Source organism: Danio rerio, chromosome 8 (genome assembly GCF_049306965.1).
Source record: "Danio rerio strain Tuebingen ecotype United States chromosome 8, GRCz12tu, whole genome shotgun sequence".
Classification (NCBI taxonomy): Eukaryota; Metazoa; Chordata; class Actinopteri; order Cypriniformes; family Danionidae; genus Danio; species Danio rerio.
The window spans coordinates 17,122,534-17,147,686 of record NC_133183.1 but is presented as its reverse complement, the minus strand read 5'-3'; the positions used below and the strand labels follow the sequence as shown (position 1 = coordinate 17,147,686).

At 36.9% G+C, this 25,153-nt stretch overlaps 1 protein-coding gene across 9 annotated transcripts in view; it reads left to right on the top strand.

Annotated features, from left to right (window-relative positions):
* The window catches only part of agbl4 (AGBL carboxypeptidase 4), a 685,205-nt gene that overhangs the window by 611,752 nt on the left and 48,300 nt on the right, over positions 1 to 25,153 (top strand). For 6 of the 9 annotated variants that reach the window (XR_012383709.1, XR_012383713.1, XM_073909449.1 and 3 more), the window contains one exon: positions 16,054 to 16,206. Coding sequence is in view for 4 of the 9 variants with exons in the window: in XM_073909449.1 (XP_073765550.1) it covers positions 16,054 to 16,206 (153 nt within the window). In the remaining 5 variants the exon portion in view is untranslated. Of the gene's footprint in view, positions 1 to 16,053; positions 17,792 to 17,950; positions 18,100 to 25,153 lie in introns of those variants that run through there. The other 3 variants (XR_012383710.1, XR_012383712.1, XR_012383711.1) reach the window with 3 other exon arrangements.

Here is a 25,153-nt window from a genome sequence, read left to right as displayed (position 1 = left end):
GCTGGGTCAGTTTCAGCTGTTTCATATCTGTGTGGAGTTTGCATGTTCTTCCTGTGTTCGCGTGGGTTTCCTCCAGGTACTCCGGTTTCCCCAACAGTACGAAGACATGCGCTATAGGTGAATTGGGTTAGATAAATTGTCCGAAGTGTTTGTGTGTGAATGAGTGTTTCAGCTGGAAGGGCATCCGCTGCATAAAACATATGCTGGAATATATGCTGTGTTGACCTCCTTTACTGACAGCTGTGTGTGTATATCTTGTCGGAAAATATGGCGAAAAGACTTACATGATGGTAATAGTTTGATCGCAGTGTTTACTTTAATAATGCCACTTATATATGCATATTCCACATGTCTTAATTTCATTTCTGTTTAGTTTAGTTATGACTTTACTCGGATTAAGGTGATCAAAAATCGCTGTTTCGAGCTCATGTAGGCTTACAGTTGAAATTCATGTTTAACTGAATAAACAGTTAGTAAACACAAGTACATCTTATTGAAAAATTCAGTTTCATCACCAATTATCAAAACAGTTTTTTAAGCAGTTTGTGATGCATTTTGGAAACAGGAGATGAGCCCCTGGTCTAATGCGCCATCTAGCTTGACAAACCCATTCTCAAAGACCTACTTTTAGTAAGTAAAATTTGGGTAGCACACATATTCTGAATGCCTTCGGCAGAATTCAAATGAGCCATTTTAATCTAGATTAATCTAGATTAATTCCAAGATTACTGAGAGATTAATCAAGATTAAAAAATAATCTATGCCCACCACTGACATATACACAGTATTCATTCATTTTCTTGTCGGCTTAGTCCCTTTATTAATCCGGGGTCGCCACAGCGAAATGAACCGCCAACTTATCCAGCAAGTTTTTACGCAGCGGATGCCCTTCCGGACGCAACCCATCTGTGGGAAACATCCACTCACACATTCACACACTCATACACTTCGCACAATTTAGCTTACCCAATTCACCTGTAACACATGTCTTTGGACTGTAAGGGAAACAGAAGCACCCGGAGGAAACCCACACGAAGGCAGGGAGAACATGCAAACTACACACAGAAACACCAACTGAGCCAAGGTTCGAACCAGCGACCCAGAGACATTCTTGCTGTGAGGCGACAGCCCTACCTACTGCGCCACTGCCTCGCCCTATATACACAGTATGCATAAAACTATAAAGTTTGGTCTTTGTAAATGCAGCTGACGTGGAGATTTATGGTTCAATGCAAAACTTAATTTGAGAAAATATTTTCTACTTGAAATGTACAGACATAAATTGATAAAGTGTGACCAAAAAAGTATGTTATGAATGTATTCTTTACACTAGAACACTAAAAAATCTGTTTATAAAAAGCCCAAAACCTCAAAAGTGACAGGTGCATGAAAAAACTGTGCTCTTGCATGCAGTGTCTCGCTTTAAATCATGAACACGTCAAAAATGATGGGTTTGGGCGATGGATATGAAGATTGAGATGAGTCTAATAAGCTTTTTATTTGTCTAGTTCCACATTCGCTCTCTTATATAAATAAAAAATGATTATGAGTGAGTATTATTCTCTATCATCAGTATTTCCTGTCCATTCTGAACGTAATTGGCAATAACGGTCGCAATGATGACTTTTCTGACTGGAAAATCACAATTTCAGCCATTTCAGAGCAAATATGATTGTTTCCTGTTTTTATATATTTGATAAATGTGAAGGTAAAAACTTTTTAGTGGCAGATCATCCTTCAGTAAATATTTTAATATTCAGATTTAGATCATCAACATTGGAAATGGTTTTTCTGTGTAATGTGTTTGTTGAAACTGCTCTTTGTTTTTCTTTTTCCTAGATTTTTTTGGAAAGATTAAAAGACCAAAATGTATTCATTTAATTTTTTTTTTTTAATGAAAAGGAAAGAACAATATTCTTCAAAATTAAATTTTGTCAATAAGTCTTTTTTGCATGAAATTACAATTGGTCAACATAACAAGTGTAGTTGATTCATATATTTTCGAGAGGATCATGTGCTTATGATTGACTAAGGCTGGTCCCGCATTAGCTAACACATGATTTATCAATCAGATTATTCCTAACACACCATAAATAAGCAGAGTTTCTTACTTCAGTTATCTTTGTCTTGAAGAATCCCCTCTTCAACCCCTACTCATCTCCTTTTCTTCGATAGGGCAGCACGGTGGCACAGTGGTTTGCACTGTTGCCTCAAGGCAAGAACGTCACTGGATCACGTCCTTACTGGGCCGGTCGATGTTTCTGTGAAGAGTTTACATGTTCTCCCGGTTTCCTCCCACAGTCCAAAGACATGCGTTATAAGTGAATTGGCACTATAGATTAACTTTTAGGGTCTGCTCACACTATGCTATCCGAACCGTGCCCAGTGCCTGTTTCCTGGATCACTTGAGAAGTGTGAGTGCTCTGAATCGGACTCAGGCACGGTTCACTTGGCCGGCCCTGGCACAGTTGGAAGAGGTGAGCGCGGTTCACTTGGGCTTTGGCGCGATACGCTTGTGTGAAAGTGACAAAACGTGCGTGAGCCCGAAACTGAAAGTGAGACGTGACATTTAAGGGACTGTTTCATATGGATTTATTAATCATTCTTACTGTTCAATAAATGCAAACTGTCATAGTTTATTAAAGACGCAAACCTCTTTGCCCCGGTTCAAGACAACTGTACATAGTGTAAGTACACCCTTAGTCAGGTTTGTTGCTCACCATAGCAATTCCTGAAATCTATCATAAGCCATAACTAACCAGGGGAGTTGTCAAGCCCTACCTGAGCTCAAACTCCCCTCTTGCCCTTCAAATGGAAATGAGCCCCAGGCTCGAGGATTTTCATGCTCCCAGGACAGCATGCCAAACACGCTTTATAATCAATCATAAGCTAAATGTGAACTTTTAAAAAAGCATACACACATACACCACTTAACTTGTTTAGTGTGATTTTAATTGAGTCATTATTTGCTAAATCTTTATAAAAAAAAGTAGTTTCAGTTTAAATTTGGTTGAAATATGGACAAACCCAACCACTGTGTTTTCCATCTGTTGGGTTTGTCAACATTTTACCCAAATATAAGTACAAAATTTTTCCATTGCAGCAAAATCAACCATTTAAGGATGTTTGTCATAACTGTATTTCCTGTATACACTTTCCAGCATACCTCAAAGAATTTTGCTTGTTCAAACTACTTATTTAAAATGAGTTGAAACAACACTATTCTTAATTAGTTTTGGGACAACTTTTTGTTTTATGTTCAATCCACCTAAATATGTAAAAACTATTAAGTTAACTTAATCGATTTGTGTTGGGACAACATGAAGAAATTGTGTGGAACCCAGCATTTTATACACTGTACACGCAAATAATTACTTTTGCTGCTTGTTCAAACTTACTTTTTTCTATTTAATGCAAGTTGGTTGAACCAGCATAGACATTTTTTTGAGACAATCCAATTGTTTTTGTGAATCTATCTAAATTTGTAAAAACAATTAAGTTAACTGTTTCAAAAACTATATCGATTTGTGTTAGACTACATAAAGAAATGGTATGGAACCCTCTATTTTTACAGTGTAAATGTAGGTGTATGTCATGAAAAAAAGACACTTGGTGACTTAAAAAAATCAAGGCATGTCACATGTTATCATTACATACAGTACCTATTTTATCTCATATTTTAAACCTCGTCCGCACAGAGCTTCATCTCTAATGAAGGAAGTGTAGAGAATGAAAACTGTTGCGCTACATGGAACGCTGCCATTTTCCACCCTGGCAAACATCTGAAAAGCATGATATAATCTGATCTGTCTGATGAGCTGTCTTTTCAAAGATCACGCACGCAGACGCCTGCCATCGTTCCCTTTTTGTGCTCATTTTGCATGTAATTGTGAGTTTTGACCTCAATCAGAATAATTTCCAGAGCACAACTGTATTTCAAGTTCTCACTCTATCACAAACGCTCTTTCTTTGTCCTCAGCTGCAGAATCTGTTGCGTTTTCTCTTCGTTGGTATTGGTGGTGCTACAAGAGCTTTGTGGTTAAATGCATCTGCTTCTAAACTTGCACCGTTGTCCATAGTGCATGTGTGTGTGTGGGTGTTTCCCAGTGATGTGTTGCAGCTGAAAGGGCATCCGCTGCGTAAAACCTATGCTGGATAAGTTGGTGATTCATTCCACTTTGGCAACCCCAGATTAATAAAGGGAGTAAGCCGAAAAGAAAACTAATGAATTAAATGAATAAGTATAAATTTGTTATAAATGGGTTGTTTTTGTTCCAGTCAAATACATTAAATGTTTAAATATTACATATGGTACTGCTTATATTATTTTACTATTTTATTTTACTATTTGCACCAATATAAGTAGTGAATGTGCATGTCCATGGGTGGGGCTGTGTCGGTGTGGTAATGTGGGCTGGTGTGATTACAGAGCCAGGGCTGATTTTTAGTCCCAGTCCGCCCCAGAATGAGCAGTTATTTTATTGCATACACTGTTAAAAGTGATTAGTTAATTTACTTAAAAATATGTTGAGTAAACCCTTTGCCTTAAAAGCATCAAGTTGACTTTACTTGTATGGTTGAGTTTAACCTTTTTTAATCCATTCAGCTGATCTATGGGTCTGGTGGAAGCACTTTTAGCTTAGTTTAGCATAGATCATTGAATCGGATTAGACCATTAGCATCTCCCAATCCAAGCACGTGGTCACATTGAATTGGCAACATTGGCAACAAAGTTCCTTGATTATAGGGCTGTTCAATTTTGGGAAAAATCATATTTATGTGATATATATTTTGGTCATAATTGTAATCACGATTATTTAAAACAATTACTGTTGAAGTCAAAGTTAGTAGCTCTCCTAAGAAATTAAAAAAAAAAAATTCAGTTAGAAGCAGGTTTAAATATTTTAAAACCTATTTTAAGGTAAATATCATTAGCCCCTTTAGGCAATGTATATTTTTGTTGTCTGCAGAAGAAACTACTGTTATACAATGGCTTGCCTAATTAACCTAATAAAGCCTTTGAATCGCACTGTAAATCTGAATGCTTGTATTTTGAAAAATATCTAGTCAAAAATTATTTGCTGTCATCATAGCAAAGATAAAAGAAATGAGTTATTAGAAATGAGTTATTAAAACTATTATGTTTAGAAATGTTTTGAAAAGAAATCTTCTTTCCATTAAACAAAAATTGGGGAGGAAAAGGGTTGCTAATATACAGGAGGGCTAATAATTCTGACTACAGTTATAACTGTATACAGTTTCCTTCCTGCAAAGGAAAGAGAAATAAATACAATAGAATAAAAATATGAAACAAACTGTGCTTTAAGCATCTTCACTGTAAGAAAAACACTTTAGCTATAAAAGTCCTTTTGTCAAGAGCAGCAAGGGATTTTCTCCTTTTGCTATTTAATTAATAACGATTGAAATGGGCGGCATATCGCACTGTCACTTTAATGGTTTCGCTTTCACGTTTCTTTTGATCCTCAACTCGTTTGTTAACTACACAAATGAGAGTTAATATAAATAATCACTAAACACCGCATTTTTACACCTATTTGACCATTAAAGCGCTCACATTAAGATGACTTTAGATGCTCTGCTCATCACGAATAAGACCGAATCTGACTGTGTGTGCGCGCGCCGTGCACACACACACAGGAGCATGCGGTTTAGTTTGCGTTTTTAAGAGCAACAAAAGGGGGCGGTAAATAATGGAATAATCATTAATCTCGATTAATGGTTTTTCTTAATCGTTAGAAGCCAAAATCGAAATCGAATTTTCGATTAATTCCACAGCCCTACTTGATAATTACACCAAAATGAGAGTATAGTTCTTAGCCAATAGCAGTTTTTCCTTTTCTGTTCTTTGTGATGGAACTAAGAGCCAAGCTTAAATTAAAATGATCAAAACAGTTTGGTTTAATGGTCTAATTCAATTCAATGATGCTAAGCTAAGATAAAAGTGCTTCAACCAGACCCAGAGATTGGCTGAATTGCAATTAAAAGTGGTAAAACTCAACTGTTTAGCTAGCTGACAGGAGTGGCACCCGGTGTGGTCTTCTGCTGCTGTAGCCCATCTGCCTCAAGGTTGGATGTGTTGTGCATTCAGAGATGCTCTTCTACATATCTTGGTTGCAACGAGTGGTTATTTGAGTTACTGTTGCCTTTCTATCAGCTTGAACCAGTCTTGCCATTCTCCTTTGACCTCTGGCATCAACAAGGCATTTGCACCCACAGAACTGCCGCTCACTGGATATTTTCTCTTTTTTGAACCATTCTCTGTAAATACTAAAGATAGTTGTTTGTGAAAATCCCAGTAGATCAGCAGTTTCTGAAATATTCAGACCATGTGTGAACAAATCCCTCTGTAAAACGGTCAGAATACAGATATGAATAATGTTTGATATAAGAAACAGCTGCTGAAATGGAGATTTATAACTCAGTGCAAAGAAAAGAAATAGCTGTATTTTTTTTTAAAGTGAAATATACGGACAGGAATATATAAAATGTAACAAAACTTTTAAAGAGTTCTTTTTTTTTTAAGTTTTCTTTACATTAAACTGAAACATACTTAACAAAAAGCTCACGCAAAAATATCACACAGGTCTTTCCGTTTCTGCGTTCACTCTGCATGTAATTGTGCGTTTGATCTCAATCAGAATATTTTCCACATCACAACTGTGTTTCAAGTTCTTGCTTTATCAGAAACAGTCAGACTCTTTCTTTCCCCTCATCTGCGGCGGATGGACAAACTTCTGAGCGAGCAGAATCTGTTGCGTCCTCTCTTCATAGGTATTGCTGATGCTAAGAGCTTTGTGGTTAAATGCATCAGCTTCTAATCCTGCTTAAATCAGCACCATTTCTTAATTCATACAGATAAGCAGAGCATTTATGGGCCTTAACAGCCCAGACTAATTACTATTCCTTAGATAAGTGCTCGTCCGACTAAATTCTTTTGACCTTCCGTTTCTACTCAAAGGAGCAGATAGACATTTGCCTGCTATCCTCACATGCAGCCGAGCAAAAAGAAAAAGAAGTGTGTGATTGGCATTAACTTTGCCGCTTTTTTTAAATGTACTTGAATATTCAACACGTCAACACTGGAATTATGCTCTATTTTCATATTCCTAATTTCTTAATTGCCCTTAATTGCTTAATTACAAATTCAAATGAAGAAATCTAGAGGTCAGAGACGCGTGCTAATTGAACAATCAATCAGCGTTAAGCGAGCGGAGTATTGTCCACCTTTGATTGACAGCACATTAAGGCTGTGTGATTGGCTGTCTGTTTGTTGACATTGAGGGCTGTGGATGGTGACTGTACTTTTCTGTCGTAGACGTCCTTGATGTTGCATGAGGAAAATTGTATAGAAATTTTGATGATTTTCTAATACCAGACAAACAGCTGGGTGGTTCCTGAATATTTATTATAAATATAATTATAATATTATAAATAATTAAATATAAATAATTATTATATTATTATTTTTTTAATGAGGGAAGTACATGCTGAGAATATTGGTTTGCAATTTGCAGTTTTTTTAATTGAGTGATCATATGAGTTTAACCATATGGTGAAATTATATTAATTTAAAATAATTTATGTATTTAAATAATAGTGTATAAATGTCATGTAATGTACTGTATTATGTAATATTAAATTGTGCTATTTTTAAAAAGTTGGTTATATATCGTTTATATATATATATATATATATACATATATATAGGGTCGCCACAGCGGAATGAACCGTCAACTAATCCAATTTTTTACGCAGCGGATGCCCTTCCAACCGCAACCCATCTCTGGGAAACATCCACACACACATTCACACACACACTCATACACTACGGACAATTTAGCCTACCCAATTCACCTGTACCGCATGTCTTTAGACTGTGGGGGAAACTGGAGCACCTGGAGTTAACCCACGCGAAGGCAGGGAGAACATGCAAACAAAAGCGACCCAGCGACCTTCTTGCTGTAAGGCGACAACACTACCTACTGCACCACTGCCTCGCCCACTAATAATTATACACACATATTTATTAGCCCTCTTGAATTATTAGCCCTCCTGTTTATTTTTTCCCCCAATTTCTGTTTAACGGAGAGATTTGTTTAACATATTTCTAAACATAATAGTTTTATAAACTCATTTCTAATAACTGATTTATTTTATCTTTGCCATGATGACAGTACATAATATTTGACTAGATATTTTTTATACAGCTTAAAGTGTCATTTAAAGGCTTAACTAGGTTATTAGGTTAACTAGGCAGGTTAGGGTAATTAGACAAGTTATTGTATAACAATGTTTGTTTTGTAGACATTTAAAATATATATATATAGCTTAAAGGTGCTAATAATTTTGACCATAAAACGTTTTTTTTTTTTTAAATTAAAAACGTATTTTATTCTAGCCGAAATAAAACAAATAAGACTCCAGAAGAAAAAATACGATCAGACATGCTATCAAAATTTCTTTGCTCTGTTAAACATCCTTTAGGAAATATTTAAAAAAGAAAAACAAATCACAGAGGGGCTAATAATTCTGACTTGAACTGTATATAAATGTATATATACAACAGTTTTGTCTGGTTCTTAAATATTATTGGCTGATAGCTGTGCAATATTCAGCAATATCAGAATTTTTGCAGCCTCTTCACTTTTGTGTATTTCTCTGCCCACACAAGTAGCAAACAGCTGTTGGACAACATGATGTACTTTTGAGGCTTTTTTTTAGGCGAAAATTTAGTTGTTTTGTAACAGAGCAAAGACGGTTGACATTGTCCATCTACAAGATGGCGACAGAGACAGCATAATAAATCCTTAGAGAAGAAAAATTCAGTGTAAAACTACAAACTACAGCTGATCAAATCATTTTAAATCTGTTGAATGACACTTTAACTCGATTTCTCTTGTATGCTGTAGTCCTGTAATTATACCATAGTAATTGTAGTGTATTGAGTGTGAGATGGGACTGGACATCTCAGGAATGTACTGTATGTATTTTTTGTTGGCCACACTTTGCATAATTCTGAGTTACTTTTTGGTTCTTTGTTTTCGTTACTGCAGACTAGTTCAGTAAACAGAAAGAAAGAAGAAATGCCTGCATGTGTTTAGCATTTTTCCTTACTGCAAACACAACAGTAATCTGGTAGTGATTGCACTGCATTGACTTTTTTGCGGTTAATTATTGTGACCTCCCAATTGCAACAGAGAAATACTGGGAAATGTCTCTAGACTGATGGCATATCATGCAGTTCAGCCTTATATTCTTAAAATGTGAGCAAAATCACCTGTTTTGTCATCACTTTAGACATTAAGTTAGAGAATCATTTAAATACTGGCTCTAAAGTGACGTTAGTGAATGAGCCATTATATAAATAAATGTATTTAATACATTATATTTGTATACATAGTGGGTGTGGATATATATATATATATATATATATATATATATATATATATATATATATATATATATATATATATATATATATATATATATATATAAACATACACTATATATTCATATATAATGTATTAAGTAAATGTATTAATATAAAAGATATACTGTTTATATTTATAAGATATATATGTGTTTATATAAGAAGTTTTTTCTTTTTTTCACTTTTAATTAATTAATTTTATTTATCTTCTAATAAACAGCAAACAAACTGTATGTATGTATATGAATTAACAGAGCATAAACTGTCCTGAATAATAATGATCCAGGTATAAATTTCTATTTTTATACCATTAGTCACTTCTTTGTCTTTCCTGAGCTCAGCACTCTGACAGAAGCCACCTGGTCCCAGATCAGTGTTGAAAGGTTACTTCTTACCTGGAGCTAGAGAGCAGCTCTTGCAGAATGAAGCATTTCATTTTCACTCTTAATTATGTTGTTAACGGTGCAAAATGAGCCAACGGACCTTTCTAGAGGAGCCCAGCTCTTCATGCGTACCGTGCCATTACACAGCATGTGATCTTAAGCGTCTCTTTGAGCTAGAGAAAAGGTCATAAAAGTGTGTGAATGTGAGTAAAGGCAGCGGCTCCACCCTGACTTTGCAATGCACGTAAGCGAGTATGTGGGCGGTTAGACAGTTGCCCACCTCTTCTGCGCACTGGGAACCCCTCTGATGGAGCTACCTTAACAGTGACCACTCTCTCTCTCTCTCTCTCTTTCTCGTTCTCCCTCCTCCTTCTCTTTTTTTTGTCTGTGTGTTGTTTCTCCCTCTTCCTTGCGGGCTCCATCCATCAGACTGGCATGCGTGCAGCCGCCCCACTCTCAGCCACCATATTTCACCGCCTGCCATCAGAGGCCTGACAGCCCTGCGCTCACTAGGAAATTGCTTTGGCTGTGAGCGGAATTTCAAGCACCGGGTGCTGCCCGATTGCTCCCCCCGCTCTGCCTCTCTCTCCCGCTCTTTGACTCCTGATGTTTCTCTTTCTCTCTCGCTCGCTCTTCTGCTTTACCACCCTCTCCCAGCGACCCACAGGATTCGAGGTGCGCTTCCGAATGCGTAATGAAGAAAGAAAAGGATCGGCGTAGACGGTGAGAGCGCGGGAGAGGGTCAAAGGGTAGAGGATTGGGCCCTATTATACCTGCATCAGATGCTTACAATGTACACAATGAATGGAGGAAGACAGGCAGCCTCAAACAAAATGGCCATTACTTTGTTGCCATATAGTTTCGTGAAGCAGGATGCTCCTTTTGATGCCTTGTCAACGACGCTCTGTGACTCACTCTCTCTCTTTCTCTCTCACCCACACGGCAACGAGCGCATCAAACGGCAGCCCTCCGCGTGGAGACACCTCAGCGTGATCCTCTCTCCACACAAAACCACACACAAGTGTCTCTCTCATCATCTTGCCAAGCGCGAGCTTAATGATGTGGCAGCCATGATGGAGCGGCAGTTTCCTGCACTGCAGTGCTGTTAGACTGTAACTGAGAGAACACAGAGCCAAAATGGCGTGTGGAGGCGTATCTGAAGCATTGAGTCTTTTTGTTATGTATTTGTATGTCACCCTTTTGGTCTTGTGTGTTGAGATTTCAGTGTGTTGAGTTTCTCTGAGGTGCTACTTTGCTCTTTGTTTACAAATTGAATTTCTTCTTCTTAAGACTTTTGTAATTAAAAATAAAATTAATAATTTTTTCTGCATTTACATTCGTCATGATATGTCAAAATGTTCAAAGTGGTACAGGCCACTTTTACTAGAAAGGCTATAACTCTTAAATTGAATTCGATATATTTAACAATCTCAGATAATACATGTGAGACATCAACTTTTTTTTTCTGTAAGAGAACACGGAGCCAAAATGACGTGTTGAGGGTGTACAGCAGGGATGTCAAACTCAATTCCTTGAGGGCCGCAGCCCTGCACACTTTAGTTCCAACCGTAATTAAATCAAACTAATTGAGTTCTTCAGGCTTGTTTGAAACCTACAGGTAAGTGTGTTGGAGCAGGGTTGGAACTAAACTGTGTAGGGCTGCGGCCCTCCAGGAACTGAGTTTGACATCCCTGGTGTACAGTATCTCAAAGACTAGACTGATTTCATGCGGCCGCCATTCCTAAAGTGAAATCGAGGCTTCAGTGGGAAGAAACCTAGAAGTATCACCTGGAGTTACACAGGAACGTTGCGTACCTAGCTTTATATCTTATCAGCGAATAGAAAGTGACACATACTTTTAATTTCACCACCCGAATGATCCGAAAGTCTGTTCCGAATGGATAGAAAAAATACAAAGGGATATCAAGATCTTATTTTCAGCTAAGTTAAGGGACAAAGTTTTCTTTCCCTAACACACGTTTTAGATGCCATTTATCAAACTTAAGTTAAAAAACAGATTCTTTCACTCTATCAGACTTGTCATGATACTGAGTTTTGGCACCAATCGGTACTGAAATAAAAAAAATTTACATTTCTTACTAACTAACTCCTTGCAATTGTATTCACCAGTGCTCAACAGAAATGACTGTGATTGGCCGTGTCCACTGATGACTCGACTGATCTTTGCACTTGTTGAAGAGCGGTAAACTGATGACCTCCATGGCCAATCAAAGTCATTACTGTTGAGTACTTGTAAACACTACGGCAAGTCAGCTGTGTTTAAGAACGCACTCAATGGTGCTTAAATGTTAGCGGGAAATGGACGTTTTTAAGATTAACCAGGACAACACTATTACAGACAACACAAGGTACAGAAGATTGCATTGTTTTATCACTCACCCTGTTACATACTGAAGCTGAACCCCATGGTGTTTACCTGGTGCCATGAACTGAAGTCAGCATAATACTCTAAAAGAGATTGGGATTTTGTTTGATGCCTAATATGCTTTTAATTGTTTAAATTAAACTTAACTGAATGGTATTAAAGTGATGCTTACACCACAACTGCACTTTAAAATTGTGGCAACAGCTGGAGGTTTGTAGTCCACAGCATGTAATTGCAATGTTTACAGTGCTGATATACCTTTTTAAAATGGCAGCTTTGTGAAATAAGCAAATAGAATGCACAAGACTTGTCACTCGTATAGTTTTGAATGGGGAAAAATGTAACGGTCAATATAGCGAATGAAATCCCGCCTACTAGTACAGAACCCAATCATCAATCGCTTTAGACTGTTGTTTCTCAAGGGAAAAGCTCGGACCAGATGTGTGCTTTTATGAACGTTTTTGTGGTCATCAAACACATTGGAATCTCAGCGAATACTTGCCTCACAGACATAAAAATTACGTGCACATAAAGCTTGAAATCTGTGCTTTCAATTGATCCAACTATACTTGAAAACAAAAGGTTTTTGTTTGTTTTGTAATCTGTATGAAACGAATGCGAGGTACAGTCTGTCCTGTCAAACGCAAATCACATGACAATAACTACTCGAACTTGGCACAAAACATGGAAATTACTGTTTCGCTGATCTAAAAATAGCAACAAATCGTGCTAAACACATATTGTGCCTAATGCGCCAGGTGTATGAAACCGCCCCATATCTTCAACAATTTTAGAATATACATATAAGATATATATCTGAAGTGGCAGTACATTTTTATTCACTATAAGAGAGAAAAGAGCCAAAATGGCGTGTAGCGGCATATGTGAAGAATTGTGTCTTTTTTGTCTTTCTCCTTTATATGCCACACTTTTAGTCTTCAGTGTTAAGATGTTTCTTTGAGGTGTCACTTTGCCATTTGTTCACGAATTGAATTTCTTCTCCTTGAGGTTTTTTTTTTTTTTTTTTTTTGCTGACAAATATTATTGTATGTGTTTCCCGGTCCATATTAATCATTTATTCTGCATTAAAATGGCTGAAATGCGGCTGGCGGTTGAGCTAGTGAGGCGTGCCTGCTTAGCTTGCTGACTCAGGAACATGAATTAATCGCTCTAAACTATGGCAGTTGTGACAGCTGTTCTATAAAACACCCAGGAGTGTTGTTGCTCTTTCGCAGGACCCTGATGAATAATGCTGCGCTTATTTTTTGCACTCGGAGCATCACTGATGTGAAACCACAGCATAGTTTGATAGTTTAATATTTAAGATGTTTGCTTGCTCTGTTTTTCTGCGGACAGTCGATCTCTCACTGTCTGTGTTAACCGCAGAAATGAAGTTTCTGTCAGCATTTACTCGCTCTCATGTCATTTCACACCTGTGCGACTTGCTTCCTTCAGTGGAACACAAAAGGGGGTTTTGAAAAATGGTATTGCATCTAATTATACATTTACACAGCCATTTCATACCAAAATGTTTTGTTGTTGTTTTTATCCTACGTCAGGAATGAAAGTTTATTATGACAAACCAGTCATTTTGTAGCATTCATAAACCATCTTATACAATACTCTTGTTCTGAACTAATTCTAGGTTTTCAGCCAGAATCTGGATCTGAATCAAAGTAGTAGAGAAAATTCCAATATGGTTTATCTTTTGATTGATTGATTGATTAATTGATTGATTTGTTTGTTTGTTTGTTTGTTTGTTTGTTTGTTTGATTGATTGATTGAATTTATGGATGGACTGATTGATTGATTGATTGATTGATTGATTGATTGATTGATTGATTGATTGATTGATTGATTGATTGATTGATTGATTGATTGATTGAATTTATGGGTCGACTGATTGATTTGATTGATTGATTGATTGATTGATTGATTGATTGATTGATTGATTGATTGATTGATTGATTGATTTATATATTGATTGATTTGTTTGTTTGTTTGTTTGTTTGTTTGTTTGATGATTTATTTATTTATTTATTTATTTATTTATTGATTGATTGATTGATTGATTGATTGATTGATTGATTGATTGATTGATTGATTTATATATTGATTGATTTGTTTGTTTGTTTGTTTGTTTGTTTGTTTGTTTGTTTGTTTGTTTGTTTGTTTGATGATTTATTTATTTATTTATTTATTGATTGATTGATTGATTGATTGATTGATTGATTGATTGATTGATTGATTGATTGATTGATTGATTGATTGATTGATTGATTGCAAAATGTTGGTTGAGCTACTTTTACTAAAATGGTTATAACTCTTGAAGGGTTCACCCAAAAATGAAAATTATGCCCATAATTTACTCGCCCTTGACCTGTTCTAAACCAATTTGAGTTTTTTTTTGAAGAATGTTGGAAACCTGTAAATATTGACATCCATAGTGGGAAAACAAACACTTCCAAGTCAATGGTTACTTGTTTTCCACATTCTTCAAAATATCTTATTTTTTTCTTTCTTTTTCTAAAAGAGCACTTGTTTGGAAGAAATATCCATTTAAACAAAATCTTTAAAGATATCTTTAACAATCTCAGAACAACGTAGACAAATAAAAGTTCCATTTGAGGTCACAGCACAAAAAATAAATAAATAAAAGTTTGGCCACATGATAAAGTTCTAACAAAAAGTTTATTGCCTTAACTTCATAACTATCCCAGCATACATACAGCGTCATAAGACATTAATATTGATTTAGATTTATGTCACCAGTGTCTAAGGACAATGTTATTTTGACGTCCAAAAATGAAATGACATTGATATTTGGTTGATTTTAGAATGTGTTGGAAAGTGACCAAAATCCAACGTCGAGCCAACATCTTAAACCAACGTCATGTTGATGACAAATACTGACATTTATTTGCCAGGTATGGCAACCAAAATCCAACTTCTGATAGATGTCATATTGGTAAATTATACACAATATCAAGCTGTAACATCATTAGAAAGTGATATTTGGTTGTTTCTGAGTTGCGTTGGAAAGTAACCGAAATGCAACGTCTGTCCGATGTTGGACATTGACGCGATTTTCATTTCCAAACAAAATGCAGAGTCCCACGATGTTAGGGTACAACATCAATCTGACGTCATGTTGACGTCCTGTGCCTGCTAGGATTAGTACATGTGATCTGAACTTTAGCATTTAGTTTCTTTGTTCAAGGTGCCACCTTTGTCTTTTAGGGCATTGGTTTATTAGATTTCTGGAGGCTGACCTAGTATGAACATTTGACATATGATGTCTAGATGTCTGTATGAAATTTGAAAGAAATGTTGGTTTGTCATATTTTACATCTCAAGATGTTTCATGAAAACACAAAAAATTATGTCTTTATATCGTTAGATATATAATTATATTGCTAGATCCGCTCATTCAGATCAACTTTGCCTCTAACACTGCTTTTTGCAAATTTCTCTTAGGTTTGAACTTTTAGAAAATCAGTGTACAATTCTCTAGCCTGCACAGATCAATAATTACCAAATAAAGTCGAACATTTGCAGTTGGACAGCATTAATGGGATTGTTTACAAAATGTCCATAGACACATAAATGCCCTTAATCCTTAAGTGACTTCTTGAAATGTCCTTAAATTAGGTGACCACATGCAACATATCAATCTGAAGCATACAAACATTTATGGATATTGGCCCATATTGGCACATTGCACTGTACTAGTTAAAATCATACAATGGGGAAATGACCTTTTTCAGCAATGATTTATATGATTACATGTCTGCTGAACATTACAGAATATCTTCTCTTTGTCTGATTTACAGAAAGTGAGTTTGGAGTTTTACATCGACGTCCATGCCCACTCCACCATGATGAATGGCTTTATGTACGGTAACGTCTTTGAAGAAGAGGAGAGAGGGCAGAGGCAGGCCGTCTTTCCTCGACTCTTGTGCCAAAATGCCCCCGACTTCTCTCTTGTGAGTACCACGTTGGCCTTAATTAAAAATACACTTCAATCTGATGTAATGCTGCTTATTTGTTAGTCTATTTTAGTAATATTTTGACCTTTTATTTTGGGAACTTTTCGTTTTTTTCGATATATACATTGCAAAAACCTTGGCTCAAAGGAACACTACATTTTTTAAACAGGCTTATTTTACAAGTCACCAAGAGTTAAACAGTTAGCATTCAGCACTTTGAGCTTAGCTTAGGATAGATCATTGGCTGCAGCAGGCTCAATGAAATTACACAGCGTAGCAAGGTAACTATGTAACAGCACTGTTTAATATCCTTGCGCCTGCTACAGCCTGCTACAGCAGCAAATTTGATTATTAAGGTGCAATGACAGTATGGTTTCACTTTAAAGGGTCACGAAACACCAAAACACATTTTTTGAGATGTTGATTGTCATGTATATTTCCCACGTTGCTAAAAACACTTTCAGGACACATATATTTAGCTAACAAGTGAAAATTGGTTGTTTTTGTGTTGTTTTAAGCAAATTCATTATTCTGGTTTAAAAAGAAATTTTGAAGCAACGTCACGGCGATGAGATCATTGTGTAAATTCCAGCATGGAGATTGGCTGTCTGTACCAGTCGGTACAAAGTGACATCATTGAGTTTTCAGCACATCTGTTCATTATTCATGAGAAAGACTCTCAGCGCACTCTATTGTGAATGAGATGCAACTTCATTAATATGCATGATATAGCTTCGAAGACTCTTTTTACCTGTTACAGTGTTCAGAGAGACATTGTATTGTGTTGCCAACAGTAATCAAAACAAGTAATAGAAGAATTGTTTGGAGCCATGGGTCATCTGTGTTGCGTTTATAAATGAAAGGTTTTGTTTTCATTTCCCTACGATGAGAGCACAGCTTGTGTGTGGACCCACATGTGTGGATTACAGTGGTCTGCTAACACGTGACAATATGTATGTCAGGAACATTTTTTACCTGAGAGCTTTCGAACCTGTAAATGGTGAAATCCGGATTTGCTACTTGTCTTCTTTAAAAAAAAAAAAAAAACGATGCAGTTCCAGTTCATGTTGATTGTCCTGTCTCTACGAGTTTGGTAAGTGTATGATCAATGTTCTTTGTTTATGTTTATTCAGATGGCAAAGTTAGTTAGTATCATCAGCAGTACTCTTTCAGTTTTTTTTTTTTTTAAGACAATGATTTAGTTACTCAGTTTACTGTAATACCACTACAATATTTTGGACTGAAAATTCTCCACTTCCACACAGCTCTCAGATCCATTGTAAATGCTGCTCTTCGAATCACTGTCTATCTCCCCTGTGTCTGTGTCTGTGTTGTCGCTGTGAAAATCAGCTGTAGTGCATTGTAGACTGAAACTCACCTTTTCATCCCAACTTTTCCCTCTTTCGCTACTCTTCCCTCCCATCTAAACAAAGCTGGAATCACCCACTTTCCTGACTTTTTTCAAACTGGAGGTCTGAAAACACCAGGCTGAGACAGGGGGGTTTCATGGCCTTTGAAAAAGGACATTATCAAAACTTTTTTTAAAGATATGCTAACGATCTAATCCAATTCAATGGTCTAAGTCAGGAATCACCAAACTTGTTCCTGGAGGTCCTGTGTCCTGCAGATTTTAGCTCCAACCCTAATCGAACACACCTGAACAAACTAATCAAGGTCTTACTAGGTAGACTTGAAACACCCAGGCAGGTGTGTTGAGACAAGTTGGAGCTAAACGCTGCAGGGCGCTGGACCTCCAGGAATGAGATTGGTGACCCCTGGTCTAAGCTAAGCTAAAAGTGCTTCCACCAGACCTAGAGATGAGCTTATCTGTTCAAATATGGTAAAAATCCAACCGTTTAACTTTAGATGACTTGTTAAAAGAGGTTATGTAAAAAAATTTAAAAAAAGAGAAGTGTCCATAGTTCAGTTTGAAAGTTTTTTTTTTTTTTAAACATAGAAGATATTTTGGAAAATGTTTCTTTCTTTTCTTTTATACCAATAATCATTGGTGCACAAAGTTGTTTTAAATATTTTTTTAAACTGTTTTGTGTTTGAGCGTGTTATTTATTCTAATAGTTATTGAGTTACAGCTATTTTTATCATGTGACCAAACTTTTTTTTTTTTTTGTATACTGTGACCTCAAAACCTTTTACATGTGTATTCTGAAATTGTTGAAGATGAGGTCATTTAGTTTTAAAAGGTGAAAAATCTATATTATTTTGAAAAATACAAAAGAAGATGTTCTGAGGAATGTTGAAAACAAGAAACCATTGACCTCCAAGGTATTTGTTTTCCCTACTATGGATGTCAATGGTTAAAGGTTTCCAACATTCTTTCAAAAAAGTCATGCAGGTGTAAGATGACATTCATTAATTTTCCTTCACCTTAGTCTTTATTTAACAGTGGTCGCCACAGCGTAATAAACTGCCAACTATTTCAGCATATGTTTTACACAGCGGATGCCCTTCCAGCTGCAATCCAGAATTGGAAAACACCCTCTCACATTCACACACACACACACACACACAGAGACACGTACACTATGACCAATATCAAAATATACCAATATATGAGCGTATCACATATAGTGCATGTCTTTGGACTGTGGGGGAAATTGGAGCACCCTGAGAAAACCTACACAGAAATGACAATTGGCCCAGCCCAGACTCAAACCAGTGACCTTCTTGCTGTGAGGCGACAGTGCTAACCACTGAGCTGCCGTATCGCCCTGTAATTTTCATTTTTAGCTGAACTGTCGCTTAATTGTGCTGGAGCATATGTATGAACAGCTAGGCCACCGCTCTGACAGATTTCTAAAGAATGTGCTGTGAAACATCTCATAAATTGTTCATACGTTACAATTGCATTATGTGTGACTGACTGCATGTGGAGGAAAATTAGAAATGGCAGCATGAATGTTGCACATGGCATTGCCGGATTACATTAGTTTCTCTTTACTGTTGCACTGATAGGTTCCTTTTTCTTCGGCGAAAGAAAATCATTGGCTGAATTTCACCTCCGTCAGCCTTTTCCCTCTGAACTCTATACTCATTAGCAAACGCCACATGGAAAAAAAGCGTTATTGGTATTTTCTCCAAAAATTCGATACACCCCATGAATTAGCAAATTTTTTGTTTCCAAGGAGAAGCCCATCAACAGGAGCTATTTTTCTAGGAGATGGCAAGTAACCTTTTCAATTCTGCAGAGCAAGACAATAAGCAGACTCAATATTGCTGATGAGGTGTCTATATGAGAGGAGCAAAGACACTTTAACCATTTGCCACGGTGAAGCTCTTTTGGATGAGCCGGGAACCGCATGCTGATGAGGACACGCTTATATACGTCTGAAAAGATGCATGAACCATCCTTGCACCTTCATAACACAGAGCCGGAGAGACATTATTGCGCCTGCTCATCGGCACAGACTGAATCTACTATATCTCAGCCCCTTCTCATTTTTTTCATTTGACAGCTATATTAATTGGTAATTTCCACATGGTTTTCAGTGTCAAAATGGAATCGCATGAATCAAAAAGATAAGTTGGTCTTTATTTGCTTTGTTTGTTTACAAATTTTCTTCTGGTTTATTTGTCGTTTGTATTCAGAGGGACTGTTTGGATAGATGTGTCTTCCAGCTCATTGCACCCCTTTTCCACGTTTTCTTTCTTGCCCTTCTGTTCATCTGGGCTTCATTATGCTTTCCAGAGAGGGGTTGCTATCTTTGGTGTCATCATTATGTTGATGGTGTTGTGGTTAAAATAGATAGATGCAAAATGCAAAGATTGATCGTGGAATAATAGACAAACCTTTGGTAACGTAAGGATGTTTTTCAGGGCTGAAATTGCTGACCAAAACCTCAATGTTTATTTAATGCGTTCCTGGTGGCACATTTTGACAATTAAGCAACTATTTCATGCACACAACGTGGATATACTACAAGAGGTAAACATTAAAACCTATCTATATAGTCTATTGGAATCTATCATTACTTAGATCTATGTTGATTTCTGTTAATGCACAAACACAATATACATAAACATTTGTAGAATGAAATCCGTGGATGCATAAATGGACAGATAGGCAAATGGTAGAGGTGTAGATGGATTGAATTATGGGTAGACGGATGAATGGGTAGCTATACATGTATGATATGGTTTAATGGATGTACAGAGAGTAGATTTATTGATAGTATACTCATTAATAAATGTAAAAATGAATGGATGGATCTATGGGTGGATAGACAGAAATATGGGTAGATGGTAGATATATAAGAGTTATACAATTGTATACATGGATTAAAATATTAGTAGAGATATACTAGTTAGATAACTAGATTTGTACATCAGTATGTGGATGGATTGATGGATGGATAGATGGATGGATGGATGGATGGATGGATGGATGGATGGATGGATGGATGGATGGATGGATGGATGGATGGATGGATGGATGGATGGATGGATGGATGGATGGATGAATGGACGGATGGAAGGATGGATGGATGGATGGATGGATGGTCGGATGTAAAGGTGGTTGGGTTAATGGATGGGTAGATGAATGAATGGACAAATTTTAATTTGCTTGAATGAAAACCTGAAACTGGATGAATAGACAGACATTGATGGAAGTAATGTGGTTAGATGGATTGATTAATAGTTAGACAGAAACAGTAAATGGATGCATTTCCATATTTATTGGTGCATGGAAGCAATAGATAATAGAAATAAATATTGCAATGGATGGATGGACTGAAATTGAGATGAATGGATGGATGTATGCCCTGAAATTTGGATGAATGGAAGGAGGTATGCCCTGAAATTTGAATGGATAGATGGATGGATGGATGGATGGATGGATGGATGGATGGATGGATGGATGGATGGATGGGTAGATGGGTGGATGGATGGACTGGAATTTGATTGGATGGACTGATATGTAGATGGATGGATGGAAGGAGTTATGCCCTGAAATTTGAATGGATAAATGGATAGATGGATGGATGGATGGATGGATGGATGGATGGATGGATGGATGGATGGATGGATGGATGGATGGATGGATGGATGGGTGGATGAATGGATGGATGGACTGAAATTTGGATAGATGGATGGATTAAAATATAGATGGATGGATGAATGTATGCATTAAAATTAGTATGGATGGATGGATAAATAGACTGAAATTTGGATGGATAGATGGACTGAAATTTAGATGAATGGATGGATGGACGGACTGAAATTTGGATAAATGCATGGATGGACGGACTGAAATTTGGATGGATGGATGGATGGATAGGTGGGTGGTGGATAGATGGATAGATGGACTGACATTTGACTGAATGCATGGATGGATGGATGGATGGATGGATGGATGGATGGATGGATGGAGAATGGACTGAAATTTGGGTGGATGGGTGGATAGATGGATAGATGAACTGATATTTTAATGGATGGATGGATGGATGGGTGGATAGATGGACTGATATTAGTATGGATGGATAGATGGATGAATTATTAATAGATGGACTGAAATTAGGATGGATGGATGGATAGGCATATTGTAGCTAGCTTGTTTCATGCAGCGGTACAGTAGGTGAGAGTTCAAAGTGGCTATTACCCCCAAGGGTTATACCACCGCCGTTTTAAATGGGCAAGTACGTGTTTTTAATGTATGACCGCAGTTTGTTATGGATGGATGGAAGCATGGAAATAAATATTGTTTAATGGATGGATTGCTGATGGATGAAACGATAGAATTATGGTGAGATGTTCAATAGATATATGACTATTTAATGATTTTAATTATTGGTTAAATTGTTAGATAGAAAAATGGGTAGTTGAGTTAGATCTATACATTGGTATGTGGACAGTAGACATGTAAGTGTGCAGGTGTATGGACTGAATTATGTGTGGATGGATAGAAATATGGGTAGTTATATGCCTAGCTAGCTAGATTCACCCATTGATATGTGGATGTTGAATAAATGGATTGATAAATGTTGAAATGGATAGAAAATTGCTAAATGGATGATAAATGAACATGTTGATGGACAGATGGATGTGCTTGTTTCTTGGAGACCGGTCAGTGTGTGCGTGACCTCAACCCAGCTCTTTTTTTGCTTACCCAGAGTTTTCCTCCAGTGATGGTCCCATTGTGGAGGTCCCCCTCTCCCCTCCCCGCAGCCCCTAATGTCGCTCTCTTTGTCAGCATGCGGTTCCTCCAGCCTGCAACAGTGACCTTCAGCATGCAGAAAGTGTGACATTTCAGTAGCTCAGCCAGCAGAATACGGGCAGAGGACTAACCTTTACTGCCCAGTCACCCATCTAGAATTCGCACACTTCTCCCGCACAAAGAGCCGCTTTTCACAACCGATGACTATTCTCTGCCTCGCTGAAGAAAAAAAATGTCAGCACATTATTTATGATCCTCTATAAATGCTGTTTGTGTTTTGCGTGTGTGTGGGTGTGTGCACAATTTAAAGGTAAGCTCTGTTTTTGTGGATCTAATGCATTGTGCGTGTTTTGAAGTCGAGTTCTGTGAAGCGCTGCTATGCATTCGTTTTTTGTGACTGTGTGTATATGTGTGTGTGTGTGTGTGGTGACAAGAGGGCACAGAGGGCAGGTCTCCAGCTGGCATGTTGCCCTCTTTCTCTGCCTATTCAGCACAGAGCCTTCCCAAAGTTCATCCGGCATATTGAGGGAGGGCCGCCTCTGGAGAGAGTCATGTCTCAACTGCGCTTAGCCACCAGCTACACGTCACACTGACACCAGATCAGTCACCTTTCTTAGGCGAAAGCAAACATTTACCAGCCATTATAGCTGAGCCATGGAAAGCAGCAGAGAGTGCAGTGTAAGCAAGCACACAACTGCAGGAAAAGTGGAGAGCGGGGGAAAAGTTGCCAGCATACTTAAGTACTCGTGTAATGGACAAAGTGGCATAAATTATCAGGCCAATTCAATGTGATCCATAATTAGTTTCCCGAATGCAATCAATAACTTCCTCCTTGTGGCGGCTCTGAACATGGTGTACGATAAAGGATCAAATAGGTTTGCGGAAGAGTGTTTTCAGGCAGATTAGTGCTATTTTTTGGTTTTTATACTGTACGCGGCACAAAATGCTTTTCTTACTTAGAGTTTTTTGTCTTGTTTCTAGTTAAAAAAAATCGAACAATTCTTAAATCAAGAAGCATTTTATAGACAAGCAAAAATAGTTTTTTTTTTCAGAAATATTAAGTCAAAATTAAGTGAGTTTTTCCTTAAAACAAGCAAAATAATCTCTAAAAGTAAAATGTTCTTATTTCAACGCAAAAGCAAAATTCAATTTAATTCATCTTGATTTGTATAGAACTTTTACAATGTACGTTGTGTCAAAGCAGTTTCACATAGAAAATTTTCAAGAGTTCACACTTAGCTGATGATTGATAATAAAGCTAGTTTGGTGTACTGTCCCGTGAGAGAGCCCTGAACTTATAAGATCCTCGAGCCCTGGGCTCCCTCCCATTGCAAGGCGAGAGGGGAGTTTGTGCTCAGGCAGATCTCGATGACTCACCTTCCTGCTTAATGTAGCTAAGTGTCAGGTATGGATGCTGAGAAAGTGTACTCAGAGATTGGCTAAAATATTTTGGATTAATTGTTTAGGGTGCTTGTTTTTTAACTGTGGGAGGAAACCGGAGGAGTGCATAAAGGTCACTCTTACACACTCACAGGCACACATACACAAAACAAAGCTTTTTTTTTTTTTTTTTTTTTTTTTGCTAAAGGTTTAATGGTGCCATCTGATAATCAACAGTACAAATGGTACCTCTTCCCAACAGGTAAAACCACCAACAATCAAAAATGCATGATAATATGTTTAAATGATTAAATGCATGGTTATAATGGAAGTCAAAGTGGCAAAAACAGCCACCAACACTAAATTAAGGAGAAAATAAAATGAAAATAAATCAAATACAATACAGCAAAGGCAACGTTGTTTCACATGTCCAAGACTTTGATAAAATTTTAAAATCCAGTCCACAATTACTTTTTATACAGAAAATGAGTAATTTTATGTGTGTGTGTGTGTTTTTTTTACCAAATCAGTGACATCATTTATGAATTTGCCAATTAAAGAGTTAAAATTCAAAGTATTTTCTTAAAATATGTGTCAAAATAAGATTTGTCACCAAAAACCATTCCGCTAGCTGAAACACAGAAAATGTTATGGCCAAATTCAGACACAAAATCACCCTAGAGTGGATAAAAGCATCCCCAACAGCACACAAGGGTTAAAATATTTGTGATTTGTAAACATAATGGTTTTAATAACTCATTTCTAATAACTCATTTATTTTGTTTTTGCCATGGTGACAGTTAATTCTATTACAGACAGATACAAGATACTAGTATTCAGCTTAAAGTGTAGTTTAAGGGCTTAACTAGGTTAATTAGTTTAACTAGGCTTTTAATTTATTTTAATTTTAATTTATTCTGTGGTCAGTCTGGAAAACAAAAATAGTTTGGGGCTAATAATAATGAACTTGAGAACTTTTTAAAATATTATTTTGGAAATATAAAAAAAAATCATGTAAATAATTATAATAATTATTATTATAGTGTGTATGGGTGTTCTCCAATACTGGGTTGTGGCTGGATAGGCATCCACTGCATAAAACATATGCTGGAATAGTTATGCCATGTGCTGGCGGTTCATTCCGCTGTGGCAACCTCTGAAATAGAGACTAAGCTGAAGGAAAGTAAATGAATGAATGAATGAATGAATGAATGAATGAATGAATGAATGAATGAATGAATATTAATTATATCGTTTTGTTTTGATCTGTATTTTTTTGCTATGCACAAATGTTTAAAACTGGAATGCCATCGGTATTCAAAAAATAATAATTTGCTGCTCCATTCCTCACCCTCCGGCCATTCAAGAAGTAGCTGACTTATTCCCCTATTC